The following is a 22,579-nucleotide window of genomic DNA, read 5'->3' as shown; positions in this document are numbered from 1 at the left end:
TAGCCTTTACCTCCATTAATTTGTCCGATCTCCCTTTTAAAGCCACCTATAAGATGCACACCATTAATATTGTTATTAATATTAGTATTATTGTTTATCTGTCATGGATGATTTAGTTGATATTCCTACCTTGCACGGGGTTGGACTGGATGACCCTTGGGGTCCCTTCCAACTCTATGATTCTATCTCAGGTGTCAAGATCGCATGATCTCAAAAAGGCCAAGGGGAGTTTGGGAAACTCTGCTCTAAACAGAAGGCAGTTTTAAAATCCAGCATGAAGCACTGACAGAGCTTAAGAGCTAAAATACAGCTTTCATGCCTTGTTTTCTCATCTGGTGCTGAAAATATAGTAACCACGATGCCTCTCTTGCAGATTACTTCCAAGAGCATGGTCCCATTACTGACAAGGCCCTGCCGCTCACCCTCTTCCACTCGACTTCAGGTGGTTGGAGTGCAGAGCCTCTGAGGCTGCTCTTTCTAACCCAACAGGTTCTTCAGGGAGCAGGGAGTTGGTTCAAGAAGCCTTGAACCCCGGAAGCCGCCTTTCTGCTGAGTCAGACCACTGCTCCATCCAGCGCTGTCAAGACCAATTGGCAGCAGCTGTCCAGGGATTTAGGCAGCAGACATTCCCAGCGCCCCTTAGTGCTCTACCACTCAGCTATAGATGCTGGTCCTCATGGTCCTAGTTTTAAATAGGAACCTAGAACCTAGAAAGCTGCTTTTGACTGAGACAGGTCTATCTAGCTCAGAATAATAATTATTTTATTATTTATACCCTGCCCATCTGAGGATAGAATTGGGAGAAGGCGGGTCATGCATACCTTGAGCTCCTGTGAGAAAAGGTAGAATACATAGATGTAATCATAATTGTTCAGATACACATGAAAGCTCATAGTTGGTCTCTAAGGTGCTACTGGAAGGAATTTTTTTATTTTGTTTCGACCACGGCAGAGCAACATGTCTAGCTGCCTGTAATAATAATTATAACTGATAAATAAGGCATTTCCGAATGTTCTCTGCTTTTTATTTCAATCTTTTTGGTGCTCAAACAGCAATTTTTGGAGGATGGGCATTTCTTAACTATGTCTACTCAGAAGTAGGTCCCATTGACTCTAATGCGGCTGACGCCCAGGTGTGTGGGGTTATGATTGCAGCCTTGGTCCACTCTGCCAGGGAGTCATGTGCTAATGTCATGGTGATGTCACTGCTCTGCGCAGCCAAATGGACTGTGTGATGTCACTGGGAGGAAAACTCGGGGATTCTTTTCAAGGTACCTGCTGAAACTACCTTGAGGGTGCTGTCCTCCCCCTTTCGGAAGTGGTGTACAAATAATCACAGGAACAATGGCAGACTTACCCCCCCCTTTTTTTTTCTTTGCCAATTCTGAAAATGTTAGCCAGCAAACAGGGAGCTTTGATGCACTCCGACATGCCAAGAACTCAATCCTATAGATGTAATCGGATTATCAGAAGAGGCCCGCGGCTGGATCAGGCCCAAAGGGGGCCCATCTAGTCCGGCATCCTGTCTTGACAGTGGCCAGCCAGATCCCCCCAAATGGAAGCCCCTAAGCAGCCTGAGAGCTCCGCAGTTACAGCTCCCAGCAACTGGTATTCAGTTTCCACTGACAGCCGTCTCCTCCTCCCCCATGAGTTCGTCTAATCCTCTTTTTCAAGCTGTCTGCAAGAACATCTGGATTTCCCCGTGGATCATGCTAAGGGGGGGGCATGCAGCCCATGATCCCGTTTTCACAGCAGCAGCCAGCCAGATGCCCCCAAAGGGGATCCACAAGTGAGGTGAGCCATGCTGGCTTTGCGGATCTTGCCCCTCCCCAGCAAAAGGCAGGAATCTTGAGCTACCTTTGGGCAGCTGAGCATCACAAAATCTGTGGGTGGGGAGAGAGGGTGGGGGGGGGCTTGCATCTCATTTGCTAGCTGACTTTGGTCTCCTCTGTGCCAAAAAATCGAGGCAAATTGGCCAGCCAGCAGGAAACCTTTTTCTGGGCTAATTATGCTTTTTTTCTCTCTCTCTCTCCCCTCCCCCACCTGCAATCGCCAACCTCCTCTCTCTTTGTGGCTAAATTAAGAACTTCACTTTCCTGTTAATGACACCTTTCAATGCCTCTCCCTCCAACTCTTCTTTCTTTCTTTCTTTCTTTCTTTCTTTCTTTCTTTCTTTCTTTCTTTCTTTCTTTCTTTTTCTCCCCGCTTTTTAAGGACCCTTCCCCCCCAAAATATACAAGAGCTGCAAATGTACCAAGCTAGGAGCCGCAGCAAAACTTTGCAACAAACAAACAAAGCCTGCCTGTCTGCAATGTGTGTGTGTGTGTATATATATGAACATAATAATAATTATAGCGGGCGGGGGGTGTCTATTGTACCTCTTGAAATGCTGTCCGCCAAGCTAAGGTCCCCAAGGTGGTTGCTTAGCAACCACAGGAGTTCCCCGGCGACTCCCTCTTGAGAAATTTAGAAAGTAAAAAAAAAAGGGCCGCTATTCCTCCAGAAGGGCCAGGCCTGGTGAAGCTGGCCATGCTTCCTGCTACTAGCTCTGTTAATTCTCCTTTGCATTAAAACAATTGCAGAAGTGTCCAGTGCGGATGGAGGGGACCAGCACTTTCCTATCATAAAGGGGATTTGTTGGAGAAATGATCAGACAGCAGATCTTGGTTTGCGTTCTGTAGTGCAGGAAATGTTGCTTTTGTTGTTTGATTTTTAAAATTTTTTTTATTTAAGTGCATTTGTCAGAATTACGATTGTCCCTAGTGATTAGGGCATTTTTTTTCTTCAGTGGGCAAGGTTACAAAAACACAGCCTCCCTGTCTTTCATCATATCACAAGAAAGATAACTATTCCCTCTATAGGGGAGTTTTAATGTTTTATTATGCTTTTATATTTGTTGGAAGTTGCCCAGAGTGACTAGGGAAGCCAAGTCAGATGGGCAGGGTAATTATAATATAATATAATATAATATAATATAATATAATATAATATAATATAATATAATATAATATAATATAATATAATATAATATACAGTCATACCTCTTGTTATGCTTACTTCAGGTTGAGCGTTTTCAGAAGTACCGGAAAGGGTTACTTCTGGGTTTCACCGCTCGCGCATGCGCAGACGCGCAAAATGACATCATGCGCAGAAGCGGTGAATTGCGACCTGCGCAGGCACAGATGTGGGTTGCGTTCTGCTCATGTTGCGAATGGGCCTCTGGATAATAATAATAATAATAATAATTGATTTAATATAATTAATATAACAAAACATAACATAATACGGCCTGCTTTTCATCCAAAAAAAGCTTCCTCAAGTGGCTTACGTAAAACCAAGGCTTGCAATCTAAAATAAAAACAAAAACACGACATGCAAGGCAAAAGGGACAGGGAGGGCAGAGGAAAAAAACAAACCCGGGCACTGATTCCCACACAGTGGTCTCTTAGAAAGGCCGGCTGGCATAGAAGCCGTCCGGTGGCAGGAGGTGCTGAATGGGGCTGGTCTTTCAGCAGTTGCTGATGGAAAGCGTCTCTCTTCTTATCTCCCCCTCAGAGGCAGCCTAATGGGATGCTGCTGCCTGGTGGGAAAGGAGCCTTGGTGGAGCTGGTCTTTTTAATGTTGGCAGGACTCTCGTTTCATCTGGGTCTGTCTCCGGCATGCGCCTGGCTTATATATCATGGAGAAAGTGTTATACTTTGAGGGAAAACTTAATGCAAATGATATACAGGTGGTATCTCACACCAAGCTAAGTTGGCGAAGATGCATAGATCTGCGTCAAACATCTGAAGGAAATGTGAAGAAGTAAAAGACTCGTTTCATCACATATGATAGACGCATAAAGTGGCTAAGCACTTTTGGGAAATGATCTACAATGAGATAAAAAAGGTATTTAAGGTAATTCTCCCAGAAAGTCCAGAAGCCTCTTTATAATGGAAACAGGTGTCCCCTTCAAAAACCAGGCAAATCTATTTCTTTACGCAGCAACGGCAGCTCAAATACTATATGCACAAAAATGACGGGGAGAAGCGGTGCCTACGAAAGAGGAGTGGCACTTGGAATTGGCTAGTCTGACTTGTAAAATTAGAGATAAAAAGGAGACTGACTTTGAGTAGGTTTTGAAAATATTTGTAGATTATTTAAAAACTCAGTGTAAACATGTTAAGACACAAATAGGATTGGACTGAGAACAGCAATGGGAAGGACGGTGGAGTTTTGTGGCTTTTTTGTAGAAGCGAAGACATGGAGTAATGAATATGCAGCACGAATTTAAATTTTGGGCAAACCATGGAGGGAAGGGAGGGGAAGTCCTAGGTTGACCGACTGATTGCAAAGCCTGAAATGTTGTTGGATTATTGTTGATCTTTTAACAAACTCTGTAAATAGAATGAATAAGACAAATACATGGAGGAGAAGTCTCTCAGGGGCTACTGGTCACTAGGGCTACGCTCTCCCTCCACTGTCCGAGGCTGGTGGCTCTTGTGCCCCAGGCCTCCTTGTGGCCTTCTCATTGGGGTCATCTGGCAAGGAGGGGGGGGACTGCACTCAATGGGCCCCCTTGGGCCAGATCCAGCTGCAGGGCACTCCATATTGAGCCCCCGCCCAAGCACTTATTTCCAGGCGTCTGCAACCCCCTCCTCTTAAAAGTGATTATGATCTCATCAGGACGAACCATTTTTCATTTCCAGATGGATTTTTAAAATTTATTTCCTCCTCTCGCAGCAAGTGAACCAACTTCTTCCTGTGCATGTGATTTTTTTATATATATATATATATACACACACACACACACACACACATACACACACACACACACACACACACACCTACCTTTAGTGAAGGGAAGGCAGGCAGGGAAGGATGTCAAACTTTTGGGGTGTTTTTTTCCCTCTGTGTCTGGCCTGGTGGTGGGTGAGGATGGCATGGGGGGCGGCTTTTTTGTTTTGCTTTTGGAGGAGGCGATTGCAGCTCCATTCTCACACGCACAGGCCCGCGTACACACACCAGGCCCGAAGAAGTGGGTGTGGCTCTGCTATATTAAGTCCTGGGCTGGTGCCAGCATACTGTTACGGTGACCATTTTAAGGCCTTCTCCTTGTGCAATCCACTGGGGAACCGGGAGGGAAAACTCCTGCTGCCTCTGAAAGCCAAGGATGCTGCGGGAAAATCTCTGGCTGCCATCACGAGGGGCTTGCTGGGATGAGAGCAAGTTGCCTCTATGTTAGAGCTGGGCAATACCTGCTTTTCAACATCGCAATATATCACCAGCCAAACATTGCGATCTGCTGATGTATCACAATGTCTGAAATATGGATGGAGCTGTGTAGATGCATTGGCTAGCTTCACAGTTTCCCCCACATTGTGATTTTTACATAGTGCGCGCGCGCGCACACACACACACACACACACACACACACACACACACACACACACCATGATTCACGATATATTGCCAGGTCATTATGAAACCAATATCATGATAGGGACTTCATACTGGTTTGGGGTGATATATAGATATATCACCCTGCTCTACTCTTTATGCCAAATTGGACCACACCAGTTTTGTCCACACTGACTGGCAGCACGGCTCTCCGGGGTTTCAGGCAGCAGATACCGTATTTTTCCGTGTGTAAGACTAGGCTTTTTCCCTAAAAAATAATGTTAGAAATTAGGGGGCGTCTTCTACACGGATACATCTCTGTCCCCCAAAATAGGGGGCGTCTTATAGATGGGAAAATATGGGTGTCTTAGAGACGGAAAAGTATGATATCTCTCCCATGGCAACGAATAAAGAGCCACTGCCAGTCAGTGTGGGCAACATGAGTATAGGGTGGCTTCCTGTGTAAATCAGCTCTATTCGGACCATTGAGGACTGAGTACTTTGTAGCTCAGTGGCAGAGTAACGCTTTGTATTCAGATGGTTCCTGGTTGGATCTCAGCATTTCCAGGAAGAGCTGGGAAAGGCTGTTTCCTGGAACCCTGGAGAGCAGCGTAGCAGTGTTAGAAACTCAGAGATATATATAAGCTAATTGCCAGATGGCACCTTTAACCTGAGTTGTGGTCACCACAGCAGAATGTCTACTCGCCATCCCCCCCCCCCGTTGTTGTTGTTGTTCAGTTCATTTCTATGCTGCTTTATATTTTAAAGGAAAAACCTCAAAGCGGTTTACAACACATTAAAACATCAAATAAAACAATCCAAAGTAAAGCAAATTCAGGCTTCCAGGGAAATATTTCAGATCCTTCTCTAAGTGACATTTAGCTTTCCCCATATTTACTTATTTACCTACTTAATTTATATAGCTGCCCCATAGCAAAAGTACTCTAGGAAGCAAGTGCGGTATAGTGATTTGGGTCAGACTAGAACTAGGGGTTCTGGGTTCAAATCCCCAGGCAGTCATGAAGCTCACTGTGTGACCTTAGGCCAGTCACAGCCTCTTAACCTACCTCACAGGGTCATCGCAGGGAGGGTGAATCATGCACCCCTTGGAGAAAAAGGTGGGAGAATAAGGTAATAAATAAGTTCTGCTGGTTACCTGCTTAGGAAAGCTGGAGGACCCAGCTAGGTGGAGATGCCAGTCACAAAATAAACCTGGGGGATTTCGGACACTGCTGGTGAGCTGTTCCAGTCAGTGTAGAAATTCTGATGGAGCCAGTGGAACTGACCTGATAAAAGGCAGTTTCTGGTGTTCTTATTGTATACTCTGATGGATCATCACCTAACTTTTCAACATATGGTGGGACCCTCCTAGATTTTGAGAGCAGGCTTTCTGTTTCAGTCGGGTGGCAGGGAGGCACAGATCCAGCATCCTGCTTCTCTCTGAAGTTCATCAAATGCTTCCACAAAGCCCATTAAGGAGAGCTGGAGAACCATGGGCTTCACCTCCAGTGTCTCTCCCAGCTTTTGATGTTCTGGGGTATATTTCCTTGTCACATGAAGATTCTGTTTATTTAGTAACCTATCTTACAATTTTATAAACAGTTGGCAGCTACTGAATCAGCATTCAATAAGGTGAAATGGAAAAAAGAACCCAAACTTGAAAATCAACAACAACAGTTGCACAATTAATGTTTGCTTCAAGGAAAGGGGGCCTTAAATGCAAAGTTCTTCAGTAGCTGCCGAAAACACTGAGACCCTGTCTTGATTTCAGCTGGTAACTTGATTCCAGAGGCCTGGGGCTGCCATTGTGGCTCATAACACAGAATACCGACCCTTCCCCCCCCCCCCCCCCCGGCTGCACATACAGTACTAGATTTGTCATTTGTGGCCTTGGAAGGGAGAAATTCAACACCACTTTGTAAATCTGGGATTGTGAACCTCAGCCCCTGAGGGGCCAAATACCCCACACACACCCCCGCCTCTGTGTCTGCCCCTTGAAACTTGCCCCAGGCCACACCCCTCCACAGCCTCCCTCTGCACTCCCCCCAAGTGCTTTGGGGGTTCTTTAGCGTAGAGAAAAGGCGAGAAATAGGTAAGACTGTTGGAGGTTTATGAAATGGATAGAGAGAAGTTTTCCTCTCTCATGGGTATCAACGGAAGTTGAACATTGGAAGATTCAGGACCATCCTCCTTCACACAGTGCGGAGTTAAACTGTGGAACTCGCTGTTGCAGGAGACAGCGATGGGCGCCAGCTTGGATGGTCTTAAAAGAGGATGAGACTGTCATACTGGAGGTGGAAGAAGCAGCCCATCAGTGGTTTCCAACCGCCATGGCTATGGTCCGAGGCAGTAATTGCTTCCAAATTCCAGTTGCTTGAAACCATGAATGGCAGTGCTCTTGTGCTCAGGTCCTGCTTGGGGATTCCCCACAGGCTCCTGGTTGGCTGCTGTGAGAACCAGTGTTCGAAATTAGCCAGGTGCCAAGCATAATTTTCACCTGGATATCGGCCACCAATTGATGGGGCCTGGGTGCCAGGATGGCACCTGATGTCTCCACCATCTGGAGGTGCATGCCTGGAGATCCTTGGATCTGGGCTGTTTTCACACACTAATACCCTGCTCTGTATAATTCTATCCAATATATTTTATCCGTGCTATCAGTAAGAATCTCAGGAACCAAAATGCTTTCTTTGTGCAGCCTGAGCAGGAGCAGTCAGCATAAAGAAAAAGAGGTCGGAACAGGCCAATAGTTATGTGGACCGTCTCTGGATCAAGTTACTTTTCCTCTCAAAATTCTCAAAGCTCTTAACCAGGCATAGGCAAACTTGGCCCTCCAGATGTTTTGAGACTACAGCTCCCATCATCCCTGACTACTGGTCCTGTTAGCTAGGGATGATGGGAGTTGTAGTCCCCAAACATCTGGAGGGCCAAGTTTGCCTATGCCTGCTCTTAACCCAGCTCAAGGTTGTCCTCTGAACTAGCCAGATGTTTAACTGAGAATCGATCACAGTCAGTCCGTCCTTTGAAAAATAAGACTTGAGAGCCGTCTTGCCCCAAAATGGCAACTAGACATTCTGTTTTGGCGATTGCGACCTTGGTTAAGGAGCCATTTAAGAGTCGAGGAGGAGGAGGCTATCCTCTGTCTTCACAGTTGGGAGAGAGTAGGTGCTTCTGAATGCCTTTAACTGGAAACCACAGTAGGGGGGAGAGTTGTCTTCGCTTGCTTGTGGGCATCCCATGGGGGCATCTGGCCGGCCACTGTGATGACAAGATGCAGGTGGGTCTCCTTTGGGTCTGATCCAGCTGCAGGGGGAGGGGATTGTATGCAAACATCACCTTTAAAGAAACCAAAAGCTTCCCTAGGTGAAATATCCCCATAAACACCTCTCCACCACTGACTGCTCCTACAAAGTTTTGCAAAGCTGTTGCAACAGGTCATGTGATCTTGGACCTAGCCCTTGAAAACAAACAAAAACATCAGCAAACCACAATTTACCTGTATCTCTCTTTTCCACCCCCACCCCATGTCTCAAAAGTGCTTTGTTTGAAACTTAGGAGAAATTCCCTCTTGGCGTCCTAAGTTGGAGTCTCTCCTCACCTCTCTGCGAAATATTAAAGCAGGGCTGTCTCAGGGGTGCGGAGTGTGTGTGTGTCACAGTTTTGTGTGGCAGAACCAGCATGGCGTTCCGGCCCTCCATTTCCAGGAGGACAGTGGCCTTCCTTTTCCTGCTTCTTGCCTTCCACGGCCATCTGGTTAGCCCCTGTCTGGGGTTCGGTCGGCTTGTGGCAAGCCACCCTTCCGTCTGCTTAGCAGATCTCTTTGTGATGTACTCTGTGGTGGCTGTTGTGGAGCCTCCATATTGAAGAGCAGTCTTCTCTCTTGAGTTCCAGGAGCTGGAGAAACAAAAATGCCAGGGAAGGCTGTTGCTTTTGCAGCCTGTTTCTGGGTTTTCCTGAGTTGGGCTGGTTGGAGGATGTGGGGACTTGGTCTGATCCAGCAGAACCTCCATGGTTAGAGGCAGTATATCCAGAGCCACTCAGCATTCTTAGGAATGTTGAAGGGACCACCTCAACTCACAATAGCCCCAGCCAGGGTATGGCCGGGCATATAGGCAGCAAAATAGCACTCCCTGCCATGGATGTCCTAAGGAGAAAGGGCAATGGTCTCAGGTTCAGTCCCTAGCAACTCCACTTAAGGCTGGAAATATCTCCTGTTTGAAACCTTGGAGAGCTGCTGCCAGTCAGTGCAGACAGCTCAATGAACCACTGGCCCAGCTTAAGACAGCTTCCTGCTTAGGGAGGGTCTGTAGCTCATTGGTAGAGAACCTGCATTCCCTGTCTGAAACCTGAGAGAGCTGCTGCCAGCCAGTGTAAACAGTACTGGTCAGCATGGGCACCTTCTTTCACTCCCAGTAGAATCAGCACTTTATTCAGAACGATGAGGACATGGAATCCTTTATTTGCAGCGGAAGTTTTAAAGGCAGACGGTCCTGGGTTCAAACCCAGGTGAGGACTGGGAACGTCACCCTGTGCTGCCAGTCAGTGTAGGCAATCCCGGGAGCCAGATGGACTCGGCACAAAGCGGCTTCCCGAGTTCCCACTTGGGGTCCTCCGTGCGAAAGCGAAGCCGGTTCTCCTGGGACTCTGATCGCGCTCTGCTCTCCTTAACCCCCAATAAATCCCAGACCGCCGTCATCCTCTGGAGCTGACTTTTGCAAAACAAGCAAGCAGACAGCAGCCACAATAACGCCCCCCCAGTAAGTGTCTGGCTGTCTTGTTTGGCAGTGGGGCAGCATCCCCCCTCCCTGCCGCGCTAATGGCACACGCAGGATCCATTTCCCAGCCCCTTCCTGTGCCACCAGCACACTTTGCTTTTGTGCATAATGGCACCGGGCGCGCGGGGGACTTAATCTTGCTTTGCAATCCTGCCTCTTTGAAGACGGTCCCTTCTCTCCCTCCCTCCCCACTTCAGAGTCCTAAGGTCATTCCTGCAACTGCCCCGGAAGCTTAAAACCAGCTTACAAGACGGGCACCACCGCCAGCCTCCTGTTATTGGCTCCCTTAAGAGGCGAAGGAGAGCCGCTTCCCGGGAGTCTCATCCCTGACTTTCTTTCTTTCTTTTCCCCCTTCTTCTCCTCCTCTTTTCGGAAACGCCCACGGGAGAAACAGCTCCCAGCTGCTCAGGATGCCAGGCACTTTCCGCGCGTAGGTAACACTGTGGTCTGCTCGTTCCCTTATGCACCCCAAAGCTGCACCCCTTTTTCTCTTCCCCTCTCTTGTTAGCAAATCATCCCCCCCACAAAAAAAGGCAGTTTCGGGGAGGGGGGGTTGCGTAAGAGAAGTTGACTTGGAGTTTGCCGGGAAACAGGAGGAGGGAACCTACAGAAAGCCAGCCAGCTGGTGATTTCTTCTTTGCAAAGCAGAATGAGAGTGGAAGGGAACCAGATTCTGAAACATTGCACCTAATATATGTATATATATATAAAATCTTACAAAAGATACCAGTCTACGCCTCGCCTGGCACACCCAAAGGGGCTTCCTGTTTCAACAACAACAGAACCTGTCAAGATCCACAACTTCCATCCTTCCAGAATCCTAAGGGGCACAAGGGTTTTTAAGTGTGTGTATGTGTGTTGAAAAACAGTGTTTTCAGTCTCGTGCTACTTTTTTGGGGGGTGTGGTGGGGCAAAGGTGTTCCAACTCTAGTTTTAATATCCTGTGCAGTTGGGGGTTTGTGTCAGCTGGTTTTTTGTTTGTTTTAAATTAGAAGAGCAAGGCTTCATGCGATAATAAAATAATCTGTGGCCCTGTATAAAGGAACCCTTTGCCAGTTACTCAGTTTTTCTCATCTCCTACAGCTGTTGGGGAAGGGGACCTCTGCCCCATCCCAAGTTTCTGAGGTGGGAGGGAGAGTTAATTTATTCAAGTGGTTTTCCAAGCCTAACCTTGGATCCCTGGGGGCCAGGAATTTGTGTGTTTCCTTGCTTTTTTTGTGGGGTGGGGTGGATGCTTGAATTCAGAGCCCCTCCAGTATTGGGTTTCTGTAATATATCTGCCCGACCTGTAACTTGCTGGTTTGCAGATGTGCGCTTGAGCATTACTTAAGTGAGCATTTGGGTTATGCGCCTTGGATGCTGAAATAACTCAGTCAGTAGAGCATGAGACTCTTAATCCCAGGGTTGTGGGTTCAAGCCCCACATTGGGCAAATAGATTCTTGCATTGCAGGGGGTTAGACTGGATGACCCTTGTGGTCCCTTCCAAATCTACAATTCTCTGATTCTATGATACTTACCATATGTGCAGCAGAGTAGGACCCTGGGCCCATCTGTAGCCCAGAGGTGTGTCCCTCCATATAGGCCAAGGATGGAGGAACATCTGGGATGCTCTGGATGCTGCTGGGCTCTACCTCCTACTTATCATCCCCCCCCCCAATCAGTGCCCATCCTGGCTGCATATACTGGGAACATAGGAAGCTCCCTTATGCAGAGTCCAGCACTGAGTGGCATCAATTGCTCTCCATCCCTTCAGGCAAAGGTCTCTCCCAACCTTCCCTGGAGAAGTCATGGATTGAACCAGGCAAAGCAGATGCTTGACCACTGGGCTGCAGCTTCCTAACAATGATTTGTGCAGAATAGATCCCAATTAGCTTGTGGAACGCACTGCCACAAGAGGTTGCATCCAGCTGAGGCTACCTTTAAAGGTGACTCGAAAACTACAACTAATCCAGAATGCGGCTGCCAGACGGGTGACTGGAAACAGCCATCTGGATCATATAACACCAGTCCTAAAGGATCTACATCGGCTCCCAGTACGTTTCTGAGCGCAATTCAAAGTGTTGGTGCTTTAAAGCCCTAAACTGCCTTGGCCCAGTATACCGGAAGGAGCATCTCCTCCCCCATTGTTCAGCCCAGACGCTGATGTCCAGCTCCAAGGGCCTTCTGGCGGTTCCCTCCCTGCGAGATGCAAAGCTACAGGGAACCAGGCAGAGGGCCTTCTCGGTGGTGGTGCCCTCCCTATGGAACACTCTCTCATCAAATGTCAAGGAAATAAAACTACAATTCCGGAAGTCTGTTCTTAAATCAAAGCATTTTTAAACCAAGGCGAGCTTTCCCATAGCAGCGGGGGACTCTGTTTACAAATGGAACACACTTGACAGGAAGCGGAACATGTTCTGCTTCCAAGGCAGAGTTCACAAACCAAAACACCTACTTCCGGGTTTGCAGCATTCTTAGTCCAAGTTGTTCATAAACTAAGCTGTTCTTAAACCAAGGTACCGTTGACTTTTTGAAGGCAGCCCTGCATAGGGAAGGTTTTAATGTTTGACATGTTAATATGTTTTTATATGTGTTGGAAGGCAGATGCATTCAAATTAATGGGCCTATGTAAGTCATTTACTCCGATGCTATGGGTCTCCTCTGAGTATTGCTAAGCTTAGATACAAGCCAAGAATCCTGGCCAAACAAGTACTGGCAGTGGAGGTGCCTTGGTTCAGATTTTGGGGGTGGTTCTGCACGGCTCACATAGTGATGGGACAGGGAGGGCCATTTCCGTTAGTACCAGGAACAGCCTGCAACCACTTTGTGAGCCCCCCCCCCCCACTACAGTGTGAAAAAGCAGTGTGGGTGACAGGTGTGGATGGGCTGCACCTTTTTTAAAAGATATACTTAAGCCACCAACTTCCTGGCTCAAAGCAGAGCCTCTTGCCTCGGTACATTCTCGCTGGTCGTTTCCTTTCATTTTTGCTTTTCAAGCTGAATATTATGCCAAGTCCGTGTCCAAAGAACTACTCTGTTAGGACTTCAAGACAATCTTTTCTCTCTCCACCCCTGGGGCCAAGCCATACAATATTCGAAATTAGCCAGGCGTTTTTTGCACCTGGCTATCGGTCACTCGTGACCAAGTGAAGATGCCCGGGTGCTAGGATGGCGCCTGACGTCTCCACCATCTGGGGATTCTTGGATCAGGACTGTTTTCACACACTAATACCGCATCCTGTAGAATTCTATCCGTTATATTTTATCTGCACAATTGGAATGAATTTCAGGAACCAAAAGTGTTGTCAGTGCCGCCTGAGCAGTAGCAGTGAACATCGTTATAGTGAATTGTTGTCACTTGTCTTGGCTTCCCCCACTGCCCTGCTCAGAGTTGGGAAGAATATTCCTGTTACGAATTGTCTGCGTCTCCATTAAGAAAAAGAGGTCGGAATAGGCCAATAGATTTGTGGACTTTGCTTTTATACATTCTCAAAGCTCAGTCAGGCCATCCTTTAAAAAATAAAACTTGAGAGCTGTCTTGCCCCAAAATGGCAACTAGACATTCCATTTTGTCAACTGCAGTCTTGGTTTAAGGAGCCATTTGGCTCCTAGCTTATATACCTGAATTTCTAATGCTGAAGCCGTATTAGAAACTGCTTCTGAAAGAAGGCAGTCCCCATAGCTCTGCAGTAGAACACCTGCTTTGCATGTAGAAGGTCTCAGGTCCTCTTGGTTTGGGGGAAGACCCCTCTCGAGCTGAATGCCTCAAGAGCCCACCATCAGTCAGAGTAGACCACAGGGGTGGGGGCCTCAGGTTCAAGGGCCATACACCTCCCTCCAGCCCCCAGCCCTGCTTTGTTTGCCTGGCTGGGGTATGTCCTTGAACTCTGCAGCAGCATGGTGTAGTGATTAGGGTGTTGGGCTAGTACCAGGGTTCAAGTCCCTGCTTGGCCAGGAAATTCATTGGGTGACCTTGCTCTAGTCGCTATCTCTCAGCCAAATCTACCTCACAGGGTTGTTGTTTGAATTATAAATGCTGAGGGGGGAGGGGACTGTGTACACCAGCTTGAGCTCCCTGCAGGAAAATGTGGGATGTAAAGGCAATTAATAATAATGTCTTCGTTTGAATAGAGCAGGGTTTCCCAAACTTGGGTCTCCAGCTGTTTTTGGACTACAACTCCCATCATCCCTAGCTAGCAGGACCAGTGGTCAAGGATGATGGGAATTGTAGTCTAAAAACAGCAGGACGCTCAAGTTTGGGAAACTGGAATGCAGGATAGAGAGGGGGTGGAAACCCTCAAAAGGGAATGTAGCCTTTGGACTGGGAAGCCTGGAGCAAAGTAAGGTGGGGAACCTCCAGATGGTGTGGGGATCACAAGTTCCACCATCGTCCCTGATCAGTCAGTGTCCCAGCAATTCCCGCAAGGCCTCAGGCATCCCCAAATCCTGCTCTTAACAACCCCACCTGTCCACCTGGGTCGAAGGCAGCTTCAGATCAGCTCACGCTTTTTATTTCAGCAGGGTACTCGTATCTCTGCACCAGAGTGTTAATTGGGCTGCTTTTGTTTTTATTTTGATTGTGTATGCTGTGTTTTTATATTGTGTTTTTATGCTGTAGCCACCCTGAGACTGGTGGGTATAGGGCGGGATACAAAACAAACAGGGAACATGTTGGGTTCATGCTCCTATCCTCCACCCCTTCTTTTTTTAAAAAAAAAGCCAGTGAGTGGCTATTAGCCACAATGGGTATCTTCTCCCTCCGCTGTCATGGTCGGTAAATACTTCCGAATGCCACTGCAGGGAGAGTTGGTTGCTCTGGTCCTCCTTGTGGACATCTGGCTGGCATCTGGCTGGACTAGATGGGCCCCCTTTGGCCAAATCCAGCAGGGGTCAGGTTATGTTTTTAAGGTCTCTTGTCTAAATCTCTGCCTGCCCCACCAGTAACCCAGTACACCTTTTTCTCTTTTGCCTTCTCCCTAGGTTTCTTGTAGTCGGGGTCCCCCTCCCCAAAACAACCTTCAGAAGGACTGAGCAGACCTTTCCTGGGAACCCATGAACGGCTGGGACAGGTAGGAGCTTCCTGTCTTGTGTGACTTGGAGGGTTGAGCCCAACCATAGTCAAACTCAGAGCGGATCCACAGAAACTGGAATGTGGAGCTCACTCGCCAACTTGGATGGCTTTAAAGCAAGATTAGACAGATTCATGGAGAAGGAGGAGGCGATCAATGGCTGCTAGCCACGGTCAGAGGCAGCAAATGCTTTTCAGGAGACCAGAGGGGCCCGTGTGCTCAAATCCGACTTGGGGTTTCCCACAATGGGCATCTGGTTGGCAACTGTGAGAAGATAATGATGGACTAGATGGGCTTGATCCAGCAGGCTATTCTTATTTTCTTACTGACGGACTTGACCATGTAAGATCCGTTAATTTCAACGGGCCTTCTCTGAGGAGAACTTAGTTGGTGACAACCCTGGAGGATGATGATTTTAAGATGTCACTGTAGCCTGGTGTCTGGAAAAAAGAAAAATGATAAGAATTGGTTCTGGCGACTAAAGCTGGACTCTCCCATTTTGTTTTTTCCAAGGTACCACAGTTGCTGGAGGGCAATTTGCAGGGACCAGCCCTAGCTTCTGTTTCCCCAGAAACATTAAGCTGCCCTGATAAAGAACTTCGGCCCCAAATGGATCAGCCTGCTGAATGAGGCCAATGGCGTATCTAGTCCAGCATCCTGTTCTTGCAGTGGCCAACCAGATGTTCACTGGGAAACCCAAAGTGCAACAGCAGCAGGGTTCGAAATTCACCAGGCACATTTTGCACCTGGCTATCAGCCACTTGCGACCAAGGGAAGATTCCTGGGTGCCAAGATGTCGCCTGACATCTCCACCATCTGGGGATGGGTGCCTGGGGGTCCTTGGACCTGGACTGTTTTCACACACTAATACCCAACCTTGTAGAATTCTATCCATTATATTTTATCTGTGCAATCGGAATGAATTTCAGGAAGCAAAATGCTTTTTCAGTGCAGCCTGAGCAGGAGCAGGGAACCATGTTATAGTGAATTGTTGTAACATGTCTATTCTTCCCCCACTGCCCTGCTCAGAGTTGGGAAGAATATTCCCACGTCGTGAATGGTCTGAGTAGTAACCATTAAGAAAAAAAGGTTGGAATAGGCCGGCATATATGGGAACTGGATAAAGCGACTTTCCTTATTTTAAGTTCTCAAAGCTCTTAACCCAGCTCAAGGTTGACCTCTGAACTAGCCAGATCCTTAATGGAGAATCAATCAGAGTCAGTCCATCATTTGGAAAATAAGACTTTAGAGCCAACTTACCCCAGAATGGCAACTAGACATTTCGTTTTGGCGACTGTGACCTTGGTCTATGGCAGGGGTCAGCAAACTTTTTCAGCAGGGGGCCGGTCCACCGTCCCTCAGACCTTGTGGGGGCCGGACTATATTCTTTTTTGGGGAGGGGGATGAACAAATTCCTATACCCCTCAAATAACCCAGAGATGCATTTTAAATAAAAGCACACATTCTACTCATGTAAAAACACGCTGATTCCCAGACCGTCCGTGGACCGGATTTAGAAGGCGATTGGGCCAGATCCGACCCCAGGCCTTAGTTTGCCTAACCTGGTCTACGGAGCCATTTGGCTCCTAGCTTATATATCTTGAGTTTCTAACACTGAACAGCAGCAACTATCCCCACGTACAACTCCCAGCAACAGTAGAGGGAGAACATAAGTGACTGTGGCTGGTATCTGCTGATAGGTCTTGTCCTGTGCAGATTTGTCCAACCCACCCCCCACTTGCCTTGCAAGGGGTTGGAATAGATGACCCTTGGTGCCTTCCAATTCCGCAGTTCTGTGATTCTGTTATTACAACCAGGCAAAAGGACTACCGTGACGAGGGGCATTGCCTGGGAGAGAAGAGGTGTGGCCTGGAAAAAGAGAGAGTCCTCAAGGGCTGGACAGTGGGTCGCATTTGCCCCCCAAGCCCTCCCCCATCTCTGCTGTAGAGGCAGTTAGCTGTGCATCATTAGCATAGGAGCTCACTCCTAGGGGCTGAGGTCCCTTCAAGTCCCCACAATAAAATATTTGAGGGGCTAAGGCCCCCCAAAGTTGATGGGCATTGCCAATTCAAATAGTGTGTGCGCATCGCCTCTTGTGATCGATTATTGGGGGGGGGGGCTTACCTGCCCCCTACAAACAATCTGGGGTATGTGGTGGCACGGTTAGGAACGGGCAGTAACTCATCTGATATAGCCAGGAAAACCTTGGAGACTGTTTAAGGGGCAGCCTTTAGTTAGGAGCACAACCAGTTCTTGCAATTCTCTGCCATGGGAAACAGCAAAGGAGGCAAATTGGTGGCAGAGAGGAATTCAAACAGCCCCTGAGTTTTGGAGTTTAAGATCAGTTGCCAGGGAGGGCTGGCGGTGCTCATCTCCTATTTGCAGGGTTCCCCCGTGGCATCTCTGGCTGGGCGCTGAGGGAATCCGGACGCTGCTTGATGCGACAGACCTATATTCCTGCGTTGGAAAATCTGTGTGTGAGAGAGCAAGAGGCAGGAATAGGAAGTCCACCCTGTATCGTTTGAGGTGTGCTCAGCCTCATTTCCTATGCATTCCCTCCCTCTCTTTCTCCCTCTGGCAAACAAGGCCACTTGAGTCCGGCTGTTGCAGTGAAATTGCCATGATCCTTAAGTGACCCAGCTAGGGCTGGACCCGTAAAATGCAGGTGGCTGGTCCTTGGTGTGTGTGTGTGTGTAGGAAAGCCTCTCTGCTTGCTCCCAGATGCTCTCTTCTCCTCCTGACTTTGAGCAAGGAGGACCTAACCCCATAGCATAGCTGTCAACTTTTCCCTTTTCTTGCGAGGAATCATATTTGGAATAAGGGAATTTAAAAAAGGGAAACGTTGGTAGCTATGCCCCATAGGTATGTAAGGGGGCAAGTCCTTTCCTACCAGCTGCCGAAAGCCAACAGGTGGAAACTTGAGGTGAAACTCGAGTTCCTTGGCATGGTAGTAATGGCTAACGCTATACTTGTTGGACTTGACACCTGCAATGGGACTCCTTGTAAGAAAAAGCAGCATCAAACACTATCTCCCTCTCCCCGTATCCACTGCCTGGTTCTGCGTTGTGGTCATATATGAGTGTGACCAAGATGAGGACCCAGCTGCAGACCCTTTTTTTTAGTAATTGAAGTTCCTGGTCAAGAGCACCATTTTCTTCCCTATGTGTAAAGAGGGATTTGGGGCGCTGTTGTTGTGTGGAAGAAGGGTGCTTGCAGGAAGACCTCCACTCCTTGCACTGCGTCCCCTTCAGAGATCCTGAAGTTGTGTGCTCATGTAATGCATATTCCATCCACAGAGGGCAGGAGCTCCGTGGCCCTCCAGGCGCTGCTGTGCTACGACTCCCATTGCCACACACACGTGTAACATGCATGCACACACACAAAGAAACAATTGGTGGGGGGCTACTGAGATCTGAGAGGCCAGCAACAGCTGGAGGGACACAGAAGTTTCCCTGTCCCTGACACTGGGAGGCACTGTGTCCCCTTTGCCCCCCCAACCTCCCCCCCCCCCGTATTAAACTTACTGCCTACCAACATGTTTCGGAATCTTACCACACTGCCCTGTGGCTTTTAAATTAAATAACTTCTAATTAGCTTTAATCCTGAATAACCAAACAAAATGTTTAAAAAAACCCAAAACTTATGCACCCCCCCCCCAACTTTTATTTATTTATTTTGCAGGCATGGCAGGGTTCCTTAAAGCACCCACTGTCCTTTCTTTCCCCCATTTCTCTACACTCCCCCCCTCCCCAGAAAAAGGCGGGGGTTGGGGTTTTTTTTGTATTTTGGCTGTGTCCTCATGCTGCTTTCAAGTCAGCCTGGCTCCTGTGACTGACAAGCGATGGGGATGTGTGGCACAGGAAGGGTTAAGGTCTGCCATTTTGTTATGTAACACCCTTAATGGACATATCAGTGAATGGCATGAAGATGGCAGGGCTTAACCCTTCATGTGCTGCAGCTCAAAGCTCGACTCTGTGGAGTCCCCCCCCTTTGTTTTATTTTTAAAGCTTTGACTCCAAATACACACACCTTTTTAAAAGAATCCCAAAATGCAACTTGATTTCTCTCTCTTCAGACATAGCATATATATATATATGCGCATACATATCAGGTTAATGAAATAGAACTTGCCTTTTAAAATAAGTGTCAGTCTTTATTCAGCTTGAGTCCTACTGTAAGTAGGTTGGTTGAAATCAATGGACCTACAGTTAGGCTGCAACCCTTATACCTTACTTACCTGGGAGTAAGCCCCAGCAAATTTAATAGGACTTACTTCAGAGTAGACCTGACTGGATTGCACTGTCCTGCCCAACATTATTTTCAAGGAGCTACTCTGAGTAGAACCGAAGACAGCTACATTCCGGAATATGAGCTGTAATATCTGATATTTTTCTTTTTCCAAATAATTCTAGGAATGTAGGGACAATGTGTTGGGGTTTTTTTGTTTTTTGTTTTTTAAGGGACCTGTTTCATAAAGGAGAGAAACTTTTATTTTCTGCTTTTCTTTAAGACTAAAACATATATAACATTATTATTATTATTATTATTATTATTATTATTATTATTATTATTATTATTGTTATTATTATTATTACAAGCAGGAATACTACTCTGTTTACTTGGGGAGAGCAGGGGCCTTCCTTTTTTAAAAAAAAAATACATATTTTAGTATGTCCACAGGTACAATCTCATGCTTTAGCTGAGATTCCTGCATTGCAGGGGGTTGGACTAGATGACCCCTGGGTCCCTTGCAATTGTACGATTCTGATTCAACAGAACAAATAAGGAAAGGGTGGGTTTATAAAGGATCAAGGGAGGAAGAGTGTAATAAAAAAGATCCAGGCGGAAGAAACTTTTGTTTCACTTGACATTGAAAAGCTTGTAAATGAAAGTTGGAGCAAGCTATTTGCACTCGCACTGAGTGCTCGCCACATAAAAAGAGCCCTGCAGCCGCAGGATCAGGCCATTTAGCCCAGCATCCTGTCCTGAGCGTGGCCAGGCAAATGCCCCCATGAGAAGCCCACAAGCACAACTGGAATCCAGACCGCAGAGTTTCCCAAACTTGGGTCTCCTGCTGTTTACTGGTGGTTTGTTTTTTTTTTTTACTACAATTACCATCATCCCAGGCCACTGGTCCTGCTAGCTAAGGATGATGGGAGTTGTAGTCCAGAAACAGCTGAAGAATTAAGTTTGGGGAAACCCTGATCTAGAGGCGTTTACCACCTCTGACCGTGCTGGCAGAACAGCAACCATCCTGACTGGTAGCCGTGGAATCGCCCTGTTCTCTTCACCTTCCTTACACACCGATGTTTTTCCTTGGTTGTCTAGTGGGGATTGTTTTTCGCCTCTCCAGCATGCTGCTCTCTCTGGAGACCCATTTCCTTCAGATGTAGGCTTTGATTTGCATTAGTGCTGGAGGCAACAGCCCTGGTTCTTGTCCAGAGAGGCTGCCCTTCTGCATGCTAAGAGTTGAATGGCTTTCTGTTTTTCAATGGCTTGTTCGGTTTATCCTCCCTGCACCCCTACTTTCCTCCAGAAGGAGCTCAGAGAGGTCTGTGCATGTGGCCCTCACTTGCAAGGTTGTTGTTGCTGCTGCATTGCTATTTTTTCCAAAAGCAAGCATAGTTTCTATACGTGGACTCTCACATACCCCTCTGCATGCATATCCAGGCAAGCGAGAGGCGCGATCAGGATTCCAGGGCAATTCTCAGTTGGTTGAGAGACTGTTACTTTCAGGGTCGCAGGTTCGAAACCCACATTAGGCAAAAGCTTCCTGCGTTGCAGGGGTCGGACTAGATGACCCTTGTGGTCCCTTCCAACTATGACTCCAACCAGACAAAAACACTCAAGAGGAAGATTGCATTGCCCCCACCCCAGACAGGCTTCAACATCCCTGTCCCTGTTGTAGACAACAGCCCTGCAAGGTAGGCCTAGCCACAAAGCCAGTAGCGCCTGTCATAACCCTAACCCACCATTTCCTCTCGAAGGAGCCCAGGGCAGCAGAGAGATGGGCAATCCAAAAATAAAGCTGAAACCTTTTTAATTACAATTAAAAACATCTCAGAGCTGTTACAGCATTCTTCTATCCAGTGGTCTTCGGGCTGCCTGCAACAGTCTTCTTTGGCCACCACCAAATGCTTGGGTAAACAAGGAACGTGTTCAGATAATAAGCATGCCTCCTCCTGTGTAGACCTGGCCATATGGTGAGGGCGATGCCCTTTCCCAAAGCTCTTCCCTCAGTATCTCTGCATCAGAGGTGGAAATATGAACTTTGGAAGCAGCCGGACTACTTGTCCCTCTAGCTCTGCATTGCCTACACTGGCTGGCAGCAGCAGCTCTCCAGGCAGTTAGAAATTAGCAGGCACCTTTTGCAAGTGGCGCAGGTCCAATTGCGACCACACAGAGACCTCTGGATGCCAGTTTGGCAACTGGGGTCCCTTAGAGAGAAGGATCTGAAATTTTTTCCTTGAAGCTTGAACTTATTTTATTCTGGATTGTTTGATTTGATGTTTTAATGTCTTGCAAACTTTCCTAATATGTTTGTTTGCACGCAGAGTTAGCTGGTTGCCCAAAACTCACAGGATCAAGAAAGATTATTATTTTTTCCGGACAGCAGGTAGAACTCGCTCTGGAGGCTGTAGTGGCAGCTATGTATGGAAATGTCTGTATATACCCGATTTCTTTTTCTCTGAGCACCGGTTGCTGGCTGAGCTGCTGGGTATCGTTGCTGCTGCTTGCGTATTTCTGTTTGGGGGCCTCTGGTTGGCCACTGTGAGGGCAGGATGCTCAATGGGACTCCCCTCTGGTCTAGCCAGCTGCAGGGCTCTCCTTCCCTTCATAAACTGGAATTTACCCTTTGCTTTTTCTTTTCTTTCCTTTCCCTTATAACCTTCCCTGCAGTGGCGAAAGAAAGCGGTATTACTCTCCCGCAAGCTCCTTTTCCCCTCGCCTCTCTTCCGAGCAGGAGGTGAATTTATGTCAATATGTGATAGGATTCTGTCACGAGGCACCCCATGCTGGAAAAGACACTGCCTGAATTATACCAGGTTTGTCTCCATTTCTTTAAAGGGGAGGCGGTTGGGGGTATTAAAAAAAATGTTTCTGGGGCTGCAAAAACAAACAAACGCCAGCTTCCTGTCTTCTAAGTGATAGAAGGGCCTGCCCCCCATTATTGTGACAGACAGGAAAAGGGGTGGCGGGTGTTAAGCAAGTGGCGAGTTGACAATTGCAGAGAGGCAACTAGGCTGAAGCTGACAAAGGTGGTGAGGTTTTCTTCTTCCTTTAGCTTGCAGGCTGGACTAACCACTAAATCATAGAATTGCAGAGTGGGAAGGCTCCTTGGCCATTGAAAGGAGTCTTTGCCCAGGAGTTTTGGGG

The 22,579-nt window shown here is 47.5% G+C and overlaps 1 protein-coding gene across 10 annotated transcripts in view; it reads left to right on the top strand.

The window, feature by feature from the left end:
* The window catches only part of GATAD2A (GATA zinc finger domain containing 2A), a 77,931-nt gene that overhangs the window by 26,379 nt on the left and 28,973 nt on the right, over nt 1-22,579 (top strand). For 5 of the 10 annotated variants that reach the window (XM_081895598.1, XM_081895594.1, XM_081895593.1 and 2 more), the window contains exons 2-3: nt 15,114-15,202; nt 22,103-22,248. In XM_081895598.1, coding sequence (XP_081751724.1) covers nt 22,216-22,248 — 33 coding nt within the window. In that variant the 5' untranslated portion in view covers nt 15,114-15,202; nt 22,103-22,215. Of the gene's footprint in view, nt 1-10,562; nt 10,584-15,113; nt 15,203-22,102; nt 22,249-22,579 lie in introns of those variants that run through there. The other 5 variants (XM_081895599.1, XM_081895600.1, XM_081895601.1 and 2 more) reach the window with 3 other exon arrangements.

This window comes from Podarcis melisellensis (genome assembly GCF_964234715.1).
Source record: "Podarcis melisellensis genome assembly, chromosome: 18".
Taxonomy (NCBI): Eukaryota; Metazoa; Chordata; class Lepidosauria; order Squamata; family Lacertidae; genus Podarcis; species Podarcis melisellensis.
Note: the sequence above shows the minus strand (reverse complement) of the source record. Positions and strands in the feature narration are given on the sequence as shown.